The sequence below is a fragment of the Podarcis bocagei genome, assembly GCF_964188305.1.
Source record: "Podarcis bocagei genome assembly, chromosome: 4".
NCBI lineage: Eukaryota > Metazoa > Chordata > Lepidosauria > Squamata > Lacertidae > Podarcis > Podarcis bocagei.
In genome coordinates, this window is record NC_138128.1 from 89739238 (window position 1) to 89759295 (window position 20058).

The 20058-nt window shown below is 41.3% G+C and overlaps 1 protein-coding gene across 10 annotated transcripts in view; it reads left to right on the forward strand.

Moving 5' to 3' along the window:
- Positions 1–20058, forward strand: part of PPP3CB (protein phosphatase 3 catalytic subunit beta) — a 41981-nt gene that overhangs the window by 20306 nt on the left and 1617 nt on the right. For 4 of the 10 annotated variants that reach the window (XM_081191716.1, XM_081191712.1, XM_081191707.1 and 1 more), the window contains 6 exons: positions 6683–6808; positions 7767–7844; positions 8921–8947; positions 12476–12560; positions 13625–13722; positions 18377–18406. In XM_081191716.1, the coding sequence (XP_081047842.1) occupies positions 6683–6808; positions 7767–7844; positions 8921–8947; positions 12476–12560; positions 13625–13722; positions 18377–18406 (444 nt within the window). The remainder of the gene's footprint in view (positions 1–6682; positions 6809–7766; positions 7845–8920; positions 8948–12475; positions 12561–13624; positions 13723–18376; positions 18407–20058) is intronic. The other 6 variants (XM_081191714.1, XM_081191711.1, XM_081191713.1 and 3 more) reach the window with 4 other exon arrangements.

A 20058-nucleotide genomic window follows, 5' to 3' on the forward strand; every position in this document is an offset into this window, starting at 1 on the left:
ATCCCACTCAACTTGACAAGACAGAACTCTAGCACTCTCCCGCCCCGGCCCTGCTCCCACGGTGGAGTCTACTTCTTCCCGAATCTGAGCGATTTTATCTGCAAAAAACTTTGCAAAATCATTGCAGGAGAACATGTGGCCCGTACTGGGCCCCGATGTTGCAGGTGGTTCCGCTAAATTGTGAACCACCTGAAAAAGTCTCCTGCTGCTGTTTTCTGCAGATGCAATAGAGGCGGTGAAGAAATTCTTCTTCGCCGTCGCTATCGCCACTTGGTAGGCTCGACGTTGAGCTCTAACCTGTGTCCGGTCAGATTCGGAATGAGTTATCCGCCACCGGCGCTCTAGCCGTCTCAACGATTGTTTCATTGCCCTCAGATCCGTGGAAAACCACGGGGCTGTCCGGGCTCCATGCAATCGGAGAGGGCGCTTCGGAGCCAAACAGTCAATAGCCCTGGTTAACTCCACATTCCAGCGGGCCACCAGGGAATCAGCTGAAAGGCCATCAACATGGGATAAAGTATCCCCTACCACTCTCTGGAAACCATTTGGATCCATTAAGTGGCGGGGGCGGACCATCCGAATTGGTCCCACCTCCCTGCAGAGGGGAAGGGTTGCGGAGAAGTCCAGTTGCACCAGGAAGTGATCTGACCATGGCACTTCTTTCGTTTCGCTTTTACTTAGTGTCAGATCACCAACATCCATAGAGGTAAACACCAGGTCCAAGGCATGTCCACGGCTGTGGGTTGGGCCAGACTTATTCAGGGACAGCCCCATGGAGGCCATGCTTTCCACGAAGTCCCGAGCGGCCCCTTGTAAGGTCGTGTCGGCATGGATGTTAAAATCCCCTAGGACAACCAAGCTAGGTGTCTCCAGGAGAACATCCGCCACGACCTGAAGCAGCTCGGGCAGGGAATCCTTGGTGCAGCGGGGAGGTCGGTACACCAAAAGGAATCCTGTACTGCCCCTATTGCCCAACTTCCAGAACATGCACTCAGAAAACTGGGTCTTCCCAATAGGACGCCTGGTGCAAACTAATGACTTCCTAAAAATCACTGCAACCCCCCCTCCCCGCCCATGTGACCTGGGTTGCTGTGCGTAAGAGAAACCTGGTGGACAAGCAGCGGCAAGGACAGGCCCATCTGCTTCATCCAACCAAGTCTCTGTTACACATGCTATTTACAAAAAAGATTAGACAGTAAAACCAAATACAAGATAAAAGAAATACAGTGGTAGCTTGGTTTAAGAACAGCTTAGTTTATGAACAGCTTGGATTAAGAATGCTGCAAACCCGGAAGTAAGTGCTTTGGTTTGTAAACTTTGCCTTGGAATAAGAACATGTTTTGCTTCCTGTCGAGTGTATTCCATTTGTAAATTGAGTCCCCCACTGCTATGGGAAAGCACGCCTTGGTTTAAGGGTGCTTTGGTTTAAGAACGGACTTCTGTAACAGATTAAGTTAATAAATGAAGGTACCACTGTAAAACAATATAAAAACATAAAAGCAAGTGATACAGAAATTCAGGGGATTAATGCACATTAATCATGGTCCGGTCTTACAGGTCAGGAAAGCCTAGGCAAAAAGATGTCCTTACAAGACATCTGAAGCAACTGGTGGTTGCCTCTTCGTCTATAGCAGAGTGGAGGGTATTCCACAAAAAAGGGGGGCAACAGCAGAAAACGTCCATGTCCACTCATCCCCCTATGATATTATGCTGGTTATGGTTTCACAAGTAGAATGTTTGAGTAGTTGAAGGGATGAATGAATTGTACAATATGTATGCAATTGAACACAAACGTTCACAGTAACTTGTATAAAAGAATCCAGGAAGTTCCTTAAAATGCTACGGTCTGGTTCTGCTTCATAGATTCTATGCCCAGGCATAGGCAAACTTGGCCCTCCAGACGTTTTGGGACTAGAACTCCCATCATCCCTAGCTAAAAGGACCAGAGATGATGGGAGCTGTAGTCCCAAAACATCTGGAGGGCCGAGTTTGCCTATGACTGTTCTATGCAGTGCTCCACACGGTCTGCAGAGGCACATTCCCATATGCAGAACCATCTGGAAACCTCTGGAAGATTAGAAGAACTGAAGTGCAGATACAGTTATATTTCATTACATTTCCACTCAGGGTAATTTCTCTCACACACATGGCCACAGCAGAAATGGTCCTCTCTTTATAGAGCTGCTTAAACGTTTGCCATAAGTTTGTTCGATAGCTCTCCAATATTCAGTTGTTTCTCTTTAATCAAAATTTTGCACCATGGAGAGAGAGAGCTTTATTTTTTAAATGCCATAAGTGCAGCGTCTACATTCCAAAATCAGGCGTTCATGGCTTCCTTACATGGTTGAGTGAGAGCCTGGTCATGGAAATCTGCAAGTACTTTCAGAAACCCAGTGAAAGAATTTGCAAATTAAAGGCTCAGTACCTCCCAAGTCACTATGTGAAAGAAGCCCTTCAAGACATACTTCATCATACCAGTTCTCCTGTATTCCCAGGTGGAACTTCTCTGTAGGCTTCTGCCTCCCACACTTCATTATGTTCTGGCCCCTTTCCTGCTGTTTCTTCAATATCTGACCTGAGTCACCTATATCTGGCTCCTTGTCACCTGCTGATCCAGAGTGCAACCCTTAATGCCAGTAAAGCCTTCTGGTTCCAAATCTTCACCTAAGAATTAGAACTTTGGATATTGAACTACCAATGCATTGTCTTCAGTGCTTAGATTCTGAAGTGGGGGGTTATTGGGTTGTTGTTTTGATTTTGATTATATATTTTGTGGTTTTATATTGTGATTTTGTGCTGTGAACCACCCTGAGACCTCCAGTTATAGGGCAGTATATAAATTCAATAAATAAATTAACAAAATTATAAATCCTCAGCTCCTGAGCATTTCAAAATTGATTGCAATATTTAATCCTTCAGTGGTTATTAAGGTTAGTTCTACCTTCTAGTCAGGACTCAGGGGGTGGCAATCAAACTCATAGCCCTCATGTAACTGATAATGAGTGTGGCACAGATCTGATACCTACACTCTCCAACTCAGTTCCAACAGATGAGAACGAGTGGGGAGAATGAGGACATTATGCTCACATTGCAGGTTAGACAAAGCCAGAGCTGTTTCCTTCTGTTACAGCGTAGGACACACAGAGACAGACAGACAGAGTGATGGAGGGCAGCGGGTTGACAATAACTTGTAATGTAATTCACTATTGTCCCTATATTGCAGGTTATGGTGGGGGTTACCACAAATTGTGTTGTGTTCTCCAGATTTCAGATGAGGGCGCAAGCTGCTTAATAGTAGCTTACAACAAGTCTCTTTAATGGAAATTGTGTATCACAGATACAAGCCCCCATTGCAGTACTACAGAGTGTACATGTGTTATCAAGATGCAGGTAGTTACACAGGATATGCATTTCAAGTCTAAATCACCCGAAGCGCATCCACATTGAAAACAAGACAGCACAGGAAGAAATAACTCCTACAAAAAATACCTCAGGTAAATCTCTAACCATCTCCTTTGCACCACCAGCAGCGCACTGGAAGCCAGCCCTCAGTTAAAAGTAGACTCATTGTGCTTCACTTACATGCAGACACTTGCTTTTACCCCATCCTACAATGTAGAATAGAGATCCCGAATAGGAAAGCAGAGTGTGACTAGCCCTCTGGAAACAACCGGCTTCACCAACCTCACCCAATGCATAGAATTCTATAATATGTGGGATGAGGGGCCAGTGTTCCTAATCTTCTACACCTTTCTAAAAGGTCACTACTGTATATGTGTGACTTCACAGAAAACTGACTTATAAGAACAGGTTACAGGTAAGCAACTCTGTATTCACTCTCTATTGCCTTTGGAAAGTGGGACTAACACTGTCTGAAAGTGAGATCAAGCTTGCACTGGAGGGAGCAATTGTGTGAGCCAGTGCCTCTATGAGTGGAGCTCAGTTGTGGCGCAGCATTGACCCTGTGCATTCCTGAGGTGATGGTGAGATGTGAGAAACATTTTTTAAAAGGAGGAAAGGGAAACTAAGGAAATAAATAACACCCCCCCCCAAAAAAAAAATGATGGGGCGAAAAGAAGGTTCCCCCAGAATGGATCCAAAGAAACATTAGTGGGAAGAAATAGGAATAATATGAGGGTTTCAAAAGCAAGGAAATAGCTAATATGAAAACAGTACTGTATATTTTTGAAATAATTCTCAAAAGGACTCAAAACTGATGGAGATGCTGTATTTCATATAGATGGAAATGGAGAGCAAGTGTCTGGGGCACTGAAGAAACAATAATAGGGCCTGGCTTTAGAGAATGCTCACGTGAGAGTTTTGCTGTGACAATGGAAATACAAGGATGGAGCCTCAGTGTTGAGAGAGAGAAAAGGCAGCAGGTTTAATTCTTCTTTGAGCAAATGTCACACAGCATCATGTATGTGTGTGGCTTTCTGGGAAACACTTTCCAGGCAGTGTCAGGAGTTTACAGGAGAGACATCCCCACATCTACTAGCACCCAAGACAACCAGGTTATATACTGGGAGTGGGGAACAAGAACTTTCTATTTTCTGTCTTTCTAAGGGGAGCAGAAGTGCACAGATATCAGTGTACCTGGCATCTGCTTATACATCTCTTCACTAGTGGTGTGATCCCTTCCCTGTTGGATGGAGGGGAATGTTCCCTCCTGCTTGCCATCACTTCAGACTTCTGCATTTATACTCTTCCTCTAGGGAGGTGGCTTGGTTTTTATGCTCTTCAGCACACTAATTCCTTGAGTAACTAAGGGTGATCTTGGTAGGAGTGGGAAGTAAAGTAGGGTAGCCTTAAAGTGCTCTGGTATAAATCTCCACACATCTAGGGCAGATGACCACTTTCTACTGAGCTTTGGAGCATTGCACATGGCTGCTCTCGGGATAAAAGTTATTTTGTTTATTAAAATATTTCTGTCTTGCCTTTCAGCCCCAAGTTAGTTCAGTCTCAGATTAAAGCAAAATACAGTACAAACCACAAAGGGAAAACAGAGCTAGAAGACTTGTTCTTGTTTATATTTTGATTATGTGTTCTGTGTTTTTATATCATGATTTTATCCTGTGAACCGCCCTGAGACCTGGGGTATAGGGCAGTATGTAAATTTCTTAAATAATAATAAAAGACCGAGCTTACTACTAAAATATATGTGCAGCAGGAGGGGAAGGGGGGAAATCAAAACCTCAGCAAAACAAGATATATCTACAGAATGTTGGAAAGTGTTTTGAGATTGGCCTCCCAAAGTAACAATTCCCACAGCCTTGGTGCTGAAACAGAAACCGCTGATGATAAAGAGATGCAGGGCGAGTCCTCAGATGAGAATCACAGTGGGTAGACAGGCTTATGTGGAAGAAGGCGATCCTTCTAACAGCTTGTTCCCAAAATGTTATACGTAATAATAAGCACTTGAATTCTTTCTGCCGGAACAAAATTAACAGTACAGTGGTACCTCTGGATGTGAACGGGATCTGTTCCGGAGCCCCATTCGCATCCTAAAGTGAACGCAACCCGCGTGTGAGCGGGTCACGATTCGCCGCTTCTGCGCATGCACGTGACGTCATTTTGAGCGCATGCACAGAGCGCAACCCGAAAACGCTCAACCGGAAGCTACTTCAACCCAAGATATGACTGTTATCAGAATGAATATGCTCTGAAAAGCCACCATATTTTGCACCACCTAAAGTCTCCAAACACATTTAAGAGACTGTGTCCCATAGGGTGCATTTCATTACTCTCATCTGAATGTGACCAAGATAGTGCAATTTGCATTCCTGGATTATATTTGAGTCAGATATATAGACACGTGTCACATAGACACGATGTAGTAGCAGCAGCAACGGCAATGGCACTATTTTGTGAGAGTCCTAAAGGACAACTGCAGCTAGTCATTCCAACGTACCTACCTCTTCAGGGCAGAAGGAGTGTTTCATTACTCAGGAAGAGACATCTATGTTAGTGAATCTGATGCCATCACTCAGTTTCCTTATCTTTCCCCCCTTCACGTCAGCTAAAACCAGTTGGCAAGGCCACAGTTGTTCCGGATGAGAAAGAAGCACAAAGGTCTCTCAGTATACCCTGATACAGTGGTGGTAAAACCTCAAGTCTGATCATCTTGTGCAGAATGAGAATTTGACTCATCTAAAGCTTTAACTGGCTTTCCTTCCAGCATCTGCAACTTTCAGGGAGAGCACTCATCTATCTTTGGAAATTCCTGCTATGTCCAAGATGACACTAGCTTGATATTCTGTGTTGCTGCTGCTTGTTAGAGGCCATATTGGATTACATCCTGCAAGTTCCACTGTGTGCCTACTATGGTTGTGGTTGAATAGTTACAGGGGCTGTTTAAGCATAATGCCAAATGCTCTCCTCTTGTGCTCTGAAATTAGTAACTCCTAGTCCTTGTTTGTGACAATTGTATATTATTTTGTTCAAACAAACCAATTCATGGTTTGTGTTTCTTGCTAGCCAGGCTCACAAACTAAGGGGCTTGTGCCTGCTTAAACTCGCATATGAATAGCCCGATAGAATCTACAATTCACACAACTGTTGGCTGTTTAAAAAATGTCAAACAACCCTCAGGTGTTGGAATGAATGTGCTAGCTGAAAGGTTTGCAATTATTATTGATTGCTTGATACATAATTTCAGCTAATCACTAAAACTTTTTTACAGCTGCTGTATTGAAATATGAAAATAATGTTATGAATATTCGGCAGTTCAACTGTTCACCGCATCCTTATTGGTTGCCAAATTTTATGGATGTCTTCACATGGTCTTTGCCATTTGTTGGAGAAAAAGGTACGTCATATCATGAAACAAGGCATAAAAACAGGTTGTCACTCAAACATTTGCCACTTATCTAGTGCTACATTTATGCAAGTAGATTTAAATGCATGCTTTCAATTGATAGCTTGTGTGTATCTGTGTGGCCAGATAAAACCTGCCTGTAGCCCACCAATTCAGACACCGCCTACAAACTGTATTTTTGCCCATTGTTTGATATTCGCTTTTGTTTTTGTTTATTTTTGTTTTTTGTTTTGTTTGTTTTGTTTGTTTTGGTTTTTGTTTCAGGCAGGTAGCTAAATTACAATGCTTGTTGTTCCAGGCAGGTAGCTGAATGCGATGCTTTTTGAGCCCCGCTGAGTTGCCATGTTTGACTGTTAGGTGGGTTCAGCATAGTACGTTACACACAGTACTATAGTTGTGCTTTACATTGTTGGGCTGCAGATTTTTATTTATGTATGTAAAACAGACATTTCTGTTAAGAGTCAGCAGCCATCAATATACTGCACAAGAACTTCCCGTTTTAGGCGCAACTGATATGCATGCAATCATGCACAGCACCAAACCCAGAAGTAACTCGGAAATGTCATAAAAAGTGTCATTAGAAGGGCAGGATGGGGTGGAGCAGGGTGGAATGAGGCCGAACGGGGTGCTTGCAGGCTGTTTAAATTGCATGTGATTTCACACAATCTGGAACGCAGCCCCTGCTGGGAGCAAGGACTGATGCCTTCATGCCCTGTTTGTGAGCTCTCTAATGGCACCAATTGTTCTTAATTTCTAAGAACAGCAGTGCTGTTCTTTTATTAAATGACTTACAGTGAAGGACTGGAAGTTGACCTATTTAGCTTTTCATATAATTTTGTTGTTTCCCTCCAGTGTATTTTGCATTTTAATAGTATTGTAGAATTTTAAACTATTCAGCTTATAATAAGTATTATGATGTGTTGGATTTATTTTTTTTTATTTTATTTAGTGACAGAAATGCTGGTGAATGTTCTGAGTATTTGTTCTGATGATGAACTGATGACTGAGGGTGAAGATCAATTTGACGGTAAGGCTACTTTTATGACTTACGGCTCTGTACTGTGAATTCCTGAAAGATTTTATTCTGTGCATAATTTGTGAACTTCTGAGGAATGCTATTAGATTTTTAAAAGAGAGTCTTCAAATGATTCTGGTATATTAAGAATTGAAAACTTGGTGTGCCTATATTTTCTGTATTAAAATTCTTCATGTAAAATATTTATTCCATTGCATAGAATAAAAAGACACGAGACCTGCTCCTTCATTGTCTCCCCCTGCAACACACGCACGCACGCACGCACACACACACACACACACACACACACACGATTGCCATCATGCAAGGGGCAGAGTAGGGATGAACTACTTGACCCCAACACTTCCTACACACCCCCAACATATTGAGGGCTAAATCTCTTCAGTAGGGAACTTGACTAGGCTCCCTTGGGCAATCTAGAACCCTGACTTAGGGGCTAAATCATAAGTGGAGCCTGTGCAAGTAGAAAAGACTCCTTGCTGCCCAAGTTCAGCCCCAAAACTGTGAGGAGAAAGATGGGATTGGTAGCAAGGAAAGCTTGTCCAGAGGGGAGAATGACTGAATAGGGCTGTAGATTATCAATTATTTAGCCCATATTTCACATTTCTGCTTCCTGATACATGTACTTTATTATTACTCATTGCAAGGAAAGCTATGAAGTCTGTTTTGTTTATAGCACTATAAGTGAATTTGGTCGATCTACGGTTCAGTAGCAACAACTTTGACTTATTTTGACTTCGGGGTGCTTTTTATACTATATTTAACAGTGTTTGTTTGTATATTTGTGTTACTTGAAATTTATGTCTTTCCTACACTTTATATCATCCTGTCAACACTCACTGAATACTGAACAGACATTACAAATGCTACCAATATATTTTAAAAATGCACTCAGCAGTATGCAGTGTTCTATGAGAGTAGCAGTTTTCCATTTTTCCTCCTCATTTTTCTTTTCAACTTCCATTCTTTATTATCACTGCCAATGTAAAAGCTCTTCCTTTTAGTTTTCCTCACTCACCTTTTTCTCCATCGTTCACTTTCTTTTTTTCTGGACTCTCCATCTGAAGAACGAATCATATATGGCAATAAAAAAGGTACAGAAAAGACGGAGTAATATTGTTTTGAAATATGGCTTATCAAAGTTATCAAAGTAGAGAACACATTTATATATTTTCCTTATATAAATGTGTAGTATTTGTTTTATTGCCAGTCTTTCTGTGCATGAAGGGTTTCTCCTCTTTTCCATTCCCCTTTTGTAGTAGCTTTCATATTTTCCCTACTTTTAATATCTCTTTTTCTGATCCTGCATGTGTAGGAAAGTTTTCAGTTGTCTGCCTTGTTTATGATTTTAGTGTAAGCATTCTACATTACAAATGGTGCATGAAATGTGATCTCTGTAATGTTTCAGTTGCTGTTTGTGCAGTAATTTTGTTCTCTTCCAGCTAATATTTGTATGAGAAACTTTACATCACTATTGTGCTAGTTTCAAGTTGATGTGTATAATAAGTTAGAATAATTTATATTACTAGAGTAGCTTCTTCCACAAAGGGAAGAACTAACCAGGCCTACAGGGACGCGGGTGGCGCTGTGGGTTAAATCACAGAGCCTAGGGATTGCCGATCAGAAGGTCGGCAGTTCAAATCCCCGCGACGGAGTGAGCTCCTGTTGCTCAGTCCCTGCTCCTGCCAACCTATCAGTTCGAAAGCACGTCAAAGTGCAAGTAGATAAATAGGTACTGCTCCGGCGGGAAGGTAAATGGCGTTTCCGTGCACTGCTCTGGTTCGTCAGAAGCGGCTTAGTCATGCTGGCCACATGACCTGGAAGCTGTACACCGGCTCCCTTGGCCAGTAAAGCGAGATGAGCGCCGCAACCCCAGAGTCGTCCACGACTAGACCTAATGGTCAGGGGTCCCTTTTAACCAGGCCTGCAAGCAGAAGTTTGCGCAAAGACTTTCGCTAGCACAACAGGGCTTTCCCTGCACCGTCCTCTCCCCACAAGTCCCCTGTTTTTACCCCTCCCCATTTGCATGGAGGAGGTTAGGAGAACTCCCAGAAAGGCACATGGGAGGAAGGTGAGCAGAGATTGCTCCATCAGCATAAGCATAAGTGTTTGTACTGATAGAGCAATCTGCTTGGTGCTGTGTGGAATTCCTCGCAGAACTTTCATTATGAGCCGAAGTATATTTTAATAGCTTTGAAAGAGCCTGTTACTAAATATTGCTGCAGTGTTATTGCCGCAGATCCAAAGAACTGTGCAACTTGCTCTACACACGTGAGGGAGCTTTCGACTTGTGTTTCATTAATGGCCCTCTCCCAGCCTCCCCGTTGCATGGAAAACCTTTGGGGGGGGGGCTTTTTAAAGCTGTGGTATCACATAGTGGGGATGGTTCTATTGTTTAAAAGTAAAAATTAAACATTCCATGGGGCTTGCCCAAATCCTTGGGTGCACCAAATATAACCCAGACATGACCTTTATTGACCAGGCTTTGGGGACAGATATTAAACACAATTATGATAAGAATGTAAATTATGCAACCAGTATGCTGGTAGTGGCATGCTAGATTGCCTACTAAGTGTGCATCTTAAATAAAGAAGAAATGTCCCAGTAATTCTCTAGTCTTCCTTTGAAAACTATATTGGAAACTGCCTTTTGTTCCTTATATGTCTCCCAGTTGCACACTGTATTAAGTACAGTCTTACAGTTCATTGGTTGAGGAGACAACTTCCATTCTAGTCTCCTCCCCCCCCACCTTCCTGCTTTCTTGTGTTGTTGGTGGGATTTTTGTTCCTATCCATGCCCAGAGCTTAGTATTTTTTTAAAGGGGGAATCATGCAACTGAGTTTCATATGTAGTTAAAGCAGGTAGCCTGCAGTACAAAGGTAAGGTATACATGCTCTTTGCATCTGACGCTGCCCACCCCTGGCAGGCTGCCCAGAAGGGAATGTGGCCCTTGAGCTGAAAGGTCCCGCACCCCTGTCCTACAATCTTTGTAGACCACATCCCTGAAGGAAAACCATGTTCATGTGTGTGTATGGGAGTCTAATCTAATTTTTCAAACAAAGAAGAGATACCGTGTTTTTCCGTGTATAAGAGGAGCTTTTTTGACCCAAAAATGAGGTTCAAAATTTAGGATCATATTATACACGGGTAGTGCTGAGGGAGGTTGGGCGAATGGTTTTTTGGCACGAGCCTGAGATGGTAAGTGGTGATTGGCCGCTTGATTGGGGGGCGGGGATGCTGAAAATCGCTCACCCCCCAGAACGCAGCACACAACTGCTCGTGTCGCTTACAATCGGCGCTTACAAAATCAGGCTCGCGTTTCTTTCCGGTGGGTGAGCAATTTTCAACATTCCCCTCTCCACACACAATCAAGCGACCAATTGCCGCTTACAATCTCGGGCTCGCGCTTCGTTCCAGCAGGTGAGCAATTTTCAGCATTGGCCGCCGGAACGCAGCACACAACCGCTCGCGTCACAGCTGCCCGATCACCACCATTAGCCCTCCTGATTGCCGCTGCAGCAGCCAATAGGCAGCTGCCTTTGTTGCAGCAAGCAGGAGCATGATTGGCGGCTGCTGGTGGCGATCGGGAAGCTGATAGGTGGTTTCTGCTATCAGCTATCAGCTTCCTGAAAGGAGCAGGTGGTCCGTTTACTGCATGTGTAGGGAGGAGCGATGGCAGAGGTGGCCTCCTCCTCGCAAGCCTTGTTGCCTGGCTGCGCGCAATCGTGTCCTGCCTGTTCCCTAGCCTCCAGCAAAGCAGAGCAGCTCAACAACTCTGCCCCCCCCAAGAAAGCGAAGTGTGTGTGTGTGTGTGTGTTTCTGCCACGAGGGAACAGCTGATAGGCAGCTTGTTGGATGCGTGCGGCTGTCAGCGTTTGTCAACTATTTCCCCCCCAAAAAAGCTCTACAAGTCAGGGCAATCTCCCCCCACTTTCTAAATTTGGAGTCCCCAAAAATAGGGGTTGTCCTATACATTGGGGTGTCCAATACACGGGAAAATACGGTATCTGCCTGGAAGAAACTTACAAGTGAAACAGCACTTAGGTTGGAATGAAGTATACATGCTAGGAGAGGGGATGTTAGCTAGCTAATTGAATTCATGAATCACTTCCCACAACAGAAAGTCCTGAACTGATTTACATGAATAAAATATAGTGATTGTGGGAGATAGAGGGAGAGATGGATGAATAGACATGCTGTTCAGTGTTCTAGAACACTGTCAATTTGGAGCACATTTAGGTTGCCAGTTAGTAATTTGAATGCCAGCTATGGTATAAGTCCCATTTATTCCTTGAATTTTCTATTTGTGCTCAGTCAGGTTCATAACTGTTTAAGAGATCAGCAGTCAAAAGCCTAAGAATGAAATGCCATCAGTAAACAATTGGCAGCAATTAATAGTCTTGATATTTGTCACTTAGTGTTTAGAACTGTTTAATCTTTTCAGGATGTTTGGTGATCTGTGGACTGAAGAGATTTGTCTGTGATGAGGCCTCATTATTCAATCACCTTAAGTTCCAGGCTGAAGGAGAACCATATGTTATCACAGTTTTATTGATGGTCACATTGTATGCAATTTTTGTTGTGTGCTCCATTAGCTTGAGACTTTCTTCTTCCATTGGAAGTAGGTACAGCTGCAGCACGAAAAGAAATAATCAGAAACAAAATCCGTGCAATTGGCAAGATGGCAAGAGTCTTCTCTGTTCTCAGGTAATTACTATTCTCAACTTGTCTGATCTGTTTATATGGAAAGACTACGCGTTAGCCGCTCCCTACCCACTCTTACAATTAAGTGCGGCTGTAACTTTTTAAATAGATGAGTTATCTATTGCTAATACTGTACTTCTGCTAAACATTTATTTAGCACCAATACTTGTTTTTCAGAATGTGGAGCTATCCTAACCCTTTCTCATGCAGCTGAATAATGAGAGCAGAGCAAAGGTGATGGCAGGATCAAAAGAGTAAAAAATAATGGCAAGAAAAGCTGTGCCAAAGAAATGGGCTCTGAAAGACAGGTGCAAAGGAGGGAAGGGAAATGATGTCATGGGCGCAGTGAATGGACAACACAAGAAACAGAATTTAAAGGCAGCAGGAGTAAGAGACAAGAACAAAGGGATCTGGTATTTGGTTTCGCTTAAAAATAATAATCCTGCCACATCCAAGCTCAGAGTAGCTCCTGACATATAATATTTTTGAAAGGCAAGAAGATGCCAAAGATGTACAGTCGTACCTTGAAAGTTGAATGGAATCCATTCTGGAAGTCCGTTCGACTTCCAAAATGTTTGGAAACCAAAGCGCGGTTTCTGATTGGCTGCAGGAAGGTGCTGCAGCCAATCGGAAGCCACGGAAGCCCTGTCAGACATTTGGGTTCCAGTGAATGTTTGCAAACCAGAACATTCACTTCCGGGTTTTCAGCGTTCAGGAGCCAAAACGTCCAAGTACCAAGGTGTTCAGGATCCAAGGTACGACTGTACGTATAATGGGAGGAGGAAGTGCCTTTCTTTCCTTCCAGGGAGCAGGGCTGGCAGACCTCTCCTGAGATTGTGTTCCCCAGCCTTCACCTTCCTCTCACTATTCTAAATCACACCCTCCCTGCTATTTTCACTTGCAGTATTACATTTCCCGGTTCTTCAGTGTTAGATAGGAGACAGTGGATTTGGGGGATAAGAAGAGCTCAGGCATGGACCTGCATGCAAGTCTGAAGTATATTGGGTATGAAGACCTCTTTGGGTAAAACAGTTTCCCCCCTCCCCTTTTTTGTCTCCTAAATTCAGGGAAGAGAGTGAAAGTGTACTGACACTCAAGGGTTTGACTCCCACTGGAATGTTACCTAGTGGAGTATTGGCTGGAGGACGCCAGACCTTGCAAAGTGGTAATGATGTTATGCAACTTGCTGTGCCTCAGATGGAATGGGGCACATCTCACTCTTTCGCTAACACCACACACAGTGCATGCAGGGAATTCCTTATGCTTTTCAGTTCTTGTCTTAGCGGCTGATGATAAAGCATAACTTTATGTATTAATCAGGCAATGTAAAATCAGTATTTAACCAGGGTATTAAACAAAAAGCAAACAGTATTAGTCACGCTGTGCTAATCTTTGTCTGTCGTTGAGCTTTCCTTGATAGAGCATTTCAGATAGCAAGATTATTTATGAACTGGGAAAAGGTTGGCAGGGTAGGTCAGAAAATTAAAGAGACACCATTATTTCATCAGATATCACATATGGCCTTATTCTTTATTCCTACAGTTTTATTACAGACGTTAATCTGTTTAGTAAATGCCAGTTGCCTTTTAGTATTGATAGCTACAAGTTTCCAAGCTCAATTTTGCATTCCACGGATGGAAAATGTGCTTTGTTTCGTACCCTGGTGATTGATGCCAAAGTTTGTTCCTTCATGTTGTTTGTCAAATGTTCTGTGTAATACTACTTGACTTCCCTGAATTGTCCTTGTAAGTTGCTATTTCCTTCCTCTGCAGATGTAGCTGCTTTTTTTAGATCTGTCTTGTCTTTCTCTAGGTATCGCTGTATGTCTGTATAAGTGTGTAAAAAAATTAAATCACTATCTCAGACACTTGTCTGTCTCTTGATGTACAAGCAACTTTGTAGCACCTTATTTTTGAGGTTGGCTGCATTTGACGCTGCACCCGATGCATTCTGATGGCTAATGTAACTGAAAAATAACCAATAGCTGTTATAAAATCCAATTGAGAATAAAGGGGCTAAATGAAAACCTTGTAAATAAGTCAGACTCAAAGGGTGTTTAAGTGTGCTTATATTTTTTGCATGAAAATAAAAAGAAAATACACCTGTATTCTGGCTCATTGAATACTTTATAAAAGTTGATGGATTAGTTGTTGCCAGAAGAATATTGTGAGATTCTTTTTTCTTTTTTAATTTCTTCTGACTATATAGTTCATTTTTTTGTAATGGATGTCAAGAAAGAAAGTGGGCGTTCCTGAGCTTTATTAACAGAAAACACTTTAGTTTTCTGTGTCAATATTTCTGTAACATCTGAGTTCAATTTTACAGCACATGTTTTTTCTTGTCTGTCAAAAGAAATTTTTTTTCCACCTAATGTAATCAAAATTCAACATTTTAATGTAAATTTGTGAAACTTTTCTGGTACTGTGTCAGTCTAAAATAATTTTTGTTTGAGTTAACACCTTTTAATATTATTTAAACTGTTTTATTTACTATCATTATCCTCTTGGAGCATGTAATGTCTCCAAGTTCACTTTTCATAAGTCCTTATATATGTATGTATGTGATCTGTGAATGTCTGTAATAGCAAATGGTGTGTATGTTCCTTGTATCATCAGATTTCCCCCTCTAAATGTTACTTTCAGTGTGTATATTCACTACCCAGCTTGCATATTGTAGTTTTCTCAGCACTATGTAAGCTGTAGAGATTTGGAACATACGCATTTGATCAGACTTGATAATGTTGTCTCATGTTTGTTTTAAAACAAGACAAGTGGACCTGACATATAACATCAATCAAAAATTTTAATTTCAGCATGACCACAACTTAGAATTTTAACTAACTTTACTCCTTTAGGAGCCTCAAATGGCAACAGTTTAACAGAAATGTTGTGAATACAGTAGATTTTTAAGGTGCTCACACAATTTCTACTGTTGTTGATAGGGTAAACCAGTTGATTCCTGTTGCAAGTTAGACGTTTCTAATGTTTAATGGAAAGTTGTAACACAAATCTTTCATCACTTACAACAATGAAATGTTATAGTAAATTGGACAAATAGAAAACTGGCATTCAGGAGTCATTTTGTTTTCCAAAGGAGTAATGCCATAGTGTTGTCTACATTAAAATTAATATAGTAGCAATATAAATCAAATGGCTTCTTGTGATGAAAGATTTGATTGAGCACCATTGCTTTTATCCTATATTTTATTTTATTTTTTTGTAAGAGCAGCTGCATCTTATGGGTGAAGCTGTTGGGAGTGGGCATCCAGCCCTTAATAGCCTGACATTTCCATTCTTTAATTCAGGTAATCTTTCAGAACTATGAGGTACAAATGAAATACTACATCGAGATATTTGAGTTTTGGTATCTTTTTTGCTAGAGGGGGAAAAACCCTGCCAGAAATGGGATTAGCATTTCAGAGAAGCTAATTCAGCTCACTAGTTTAGTTTGTGCCAGACCTGATGCAAGTTAAGTAATTTCATCATGTTTGGTTGGAATTACATGCTTAAAACGGTATCTCTGATTGTGCTGGTATGTGTGTGTTCTTGCATCCCACAATCACCTCCCTTTGCACTGTTGTTGTAGTCTAGGATTTAACCATCTTACACACTTGTAGATGGACTGGTCTCGTAGTAAGTAGTAAGATGGTTGAAGGTGAACTCTGTGAGGTAGTAACTGCATTTCCAAACCAGCACCCTGATAAGTGCACTGTTGCTGCTGCTGTATTGCTTGTCATAGGAGGAAAAATTACATGAAGAAAAAGGCAAATGTTTCCCTGTCTTCCTTGACTAGACTGAATTATTTTTAAAAGACAGCAACCTTTATGTCACTGGTTTTCAGTGACCTGGGTTGTGGTGCAATGGGATTCAGAAAAAATAAGATATTGTCTCTTGAGTTTGAAGGGTGCCCAGTAGGAACAATCCAGGCTTTGCCTACAAACTAATGCTATGGCCCTCTTGCTATGTTCACACAGAACGATAAACTGTTTTACCATTACAAGAAGGAGCCTAGTCAACCTTGTGCTCTTCTCTGCCACGTTTACAACAGCCACAAGGAGGAGATTGGAATCTTCAGCTTCAGTTGTCAATTAACCACAGTTTAGGGATAACATTTCACCTGAACTGTTCATAAACTACAGTTTGAAATGGGCTTGTTTCAGTAAACCACAGTTAACACCAACTGCAGTTTATCCAGTTTCAAATGTAGTATGAAACTGGAGCTAGTCAAAAACAGAAGCAGAAGCTTCTGATGTTTCTTCACAGCCAATCCTATAGCAGAAGAGAGGAACAAAGAAGCCCACTGCCAGCCTAGGTTTATTCCTACAATAATAAACTGTAGTCTGTTGTTGCATCCAAACTCAGAAGGGCTTTTTCAGTCCCATTTCCAGATCCAGGAGCATGGCAAGCTCCTTTTGAAACTCAAGCGGGTTTCTTAAGAAATTTGAAGTGGGCTTTTGTGTTAAAGGAGAGTTTAACACTTGGGACTTCAGTTTGGTTATTCCTGAAAGAGGTGAAATTAGTTTCTACAATGTTTTTTATTAGTCCTCATCTGTTCCCGCGGTATCTTGGGAGATTTCTACCCCCCCCCAAAAGAAACCCTGATTAAAAAATACAACAGTGTTTGGGTTGTTTTTTTTAATGCACATAAAACACATTTTGAAGCAAAGCTTTATCACTGTAACTTCTAACAATATATGCCAAAACAAATGTTTCATCGTATTTCAAAGAATACAGTTCTGCACTTAAATGACAAACTGACAATCTAAAACTTGAGAATTATAGGTTGGCTTCATCGTCTATATCAATGGTTTCATTGTGGGTGAGTTTGTAGGTAATTCTGTAAACACAATATTGATCTGAAAGACCTTGTTGTCCATAACTCCTCCAGTTTCCACTCCTCTACATTCATTTGTAAATTTTGTTCCCACCTATTTCTTAATCCTATCCTACTGATGGTAAACGCAGAAGAGGAACTTTTTTGATGGTAATAAGAGATCATTGCTTTATAGAACAGGTATTTGTCCTCTAAGAGCTTACTGAGCTAATGGCATGGGTCACTGCTTTTTCAGTTGTCATGGTGGGTACACAGATGTTTGAATATTTCATCTCTTCAAAGGAAATTACAAAGAAAAACAGTTAATTCTTGATGATGTGATCATCAGTTTGTTTTACCTTGGCTATCAGTGAAGGGTCTTTACGTTCCTTCTCATGTGAAATAGTGTTAGTCTGTTCATAAGCATATTAGAAAATGTGCAGAAGAATATCCAAGGTTTTATTTTTTTCATAGCTACTTTAAACAGTAGGGGGGGGGTCACATCCATTTTTAAAATCTGGGGATGCCCGTTATTAACTGCAGCTCACCTACAAACATGCAGACTTTCGTCTTCTTAGTTTGCATGGCAACTGGTTACATTTTTTAAAAATATCATCATTGTATGTAAAGCAGCAGTTACTCATGATGATGATAAGAAACGTTCCTTTCTTAAATTCTTGTGTTTGGCTCAGGAATAAAATACTTGATATTTTATTGCATGTTGGTATTGTGGACTAATGAAGAAAGTCCTCCCGAAACATTACAAACTGTCCCTTTCAGCCCTTTCCATGTTGTTGGGAACTCATATTAACCTGTGGTTTCTTTAAAAATAAATAAATAAATGGTAGTATCAAAGCCAAAAGAGCAAGGAATTTTTTATTTTCAAAAAGGACTTATTAAATCAACCTTCAGCTAGTATAATAATAATCATATTTTTTTCTGCTATGTGATATTACACTCTTCATCTTTCTCATTCATTTTGCATGCATCTACTCACTTCTGTACAGCCACAGTAGAGGCAATTGAGGCTGAAAAAGGTATGGTCTCAGTGTCTTTGCTACTGGCTGGGATTGGGGTCTGGGAGGGATTTAAAAGTCTGTTCTGCTCTTTCAACTTGCACAACCAGAGATGAATCAATACACTGATTCATTTGCTGTTATCTGTAGCATTTTGTCTTGCCTTGTCTTGATGATGACTTGCCTTTCGCTTTTGGGGTGATTTGCTTTTTCTGACTGTGGAATAGGGATGTGTTTTCTTTCGTTAGCGTAATAGCATGCTATGTTTATGTCCCCTCTTTTAGTTGACATACTTCCTCTGGTGATAATGGATTTTAAATGTCTCCAATCCAGCAGGCCACTTTTAAGTATATGCATGGCTTGAACACTCAAATTGAGCGTTTCATATTTCCTAGCTCCCCCCCCCCTTCACCCAATATTTTGAATGTGACTTCTCAACAATACATCATAGCCATGAGTTTCAAATGTAGTTTCTGGTGCCATACAATAAATGCAGCCCTCCTCTCTTCCACTGTGCGCAGATAGCTTCCCATATGGTTTTCTGGATTGAAGTCTGTGTCTTTTCGTTTCTTTCTCATAACCCATCTGGTAGTGCAAGGTTTAGTTTTATAAAGGTGTTTTTATAATGTGTAGTATTCATTTGTGAACACTGAGTGCCAGGAAGCTGGCAAAGTATAAAATGTTAACTTTGGATGAGAGCCGAATAATAATTTAGACATGGCCAAGGGCTTACCTTATTTCCAGAGATGCATCTTTTTTGGAACGGCAACCTTTCATGCCATGTCACTGCTTTGGCAACTCTGTTCAGTTGCTTGGGTGGTGTGGATAAAGTTTCCTGAAGTCTTCTTTGGGTCCTAGCCTTAATAGCCACTATCTCCATGATGACTTTTATATCCCGTCTTTGTCAGGCCATTGCTTTACTATAAGCCACAAAGTATGTATATGTGCACAAATGAGCTACCAGTACCAAGCAAATCTGTGGTCTAATCACGTTTGTAGACTAATCTGTAAGCCTGATGCTTTTTAAATGTGTGCCAAGTCTGAAGACTTGGACTATACTTATTAGTGGCTCAGCATCTCCTTAAAAACCTTCAGAGGAACTTGCCGGGCCAGCAAGCTCCCTAATGGTTCAAGCACCATATTTATACATCACTGTTGATGATTAGTTACAATTGCAGGATGGGATTGTCTTGGTGGTGGAAAATGGAGTAAGATGCTTGGCACCATTTTACAGAACTCTAGTTTCTATAGCCGTGTGTGCACATGTCATTGTTCTTCAAAACTGAAAAATGGTCTTATTATCAGTGTTCAAAATAAAATGGGATCCTGCCTGATGTGTAAGGTGATCTGTTGAAGTCTAGGTATTGTCCTTATTTTAAGGTGGCTTCCAAGGCTGTTGTGGTTATTCTCACATGTTTAGCCTAGGTATTCACAGTCATATCTTGCATTGCTGCCAACTTTAGTTTTTGTGTTCTCATAAGTGATGTTTGGAATGCCTAGCGGCCTTAAGCAAAAATTGGTATGCTATAGTGAAGAAAAGTCAGAGAGGCTGTACAACTCTGCTCACTTTTTACAAGAGAAGTGTAAATACATAAAATCATATTTAATCTAACTTACTGCTTTTGTGGGTGTCTTCCCCCCCTTTTTTTTACATTTTGATATTATTTATTAGA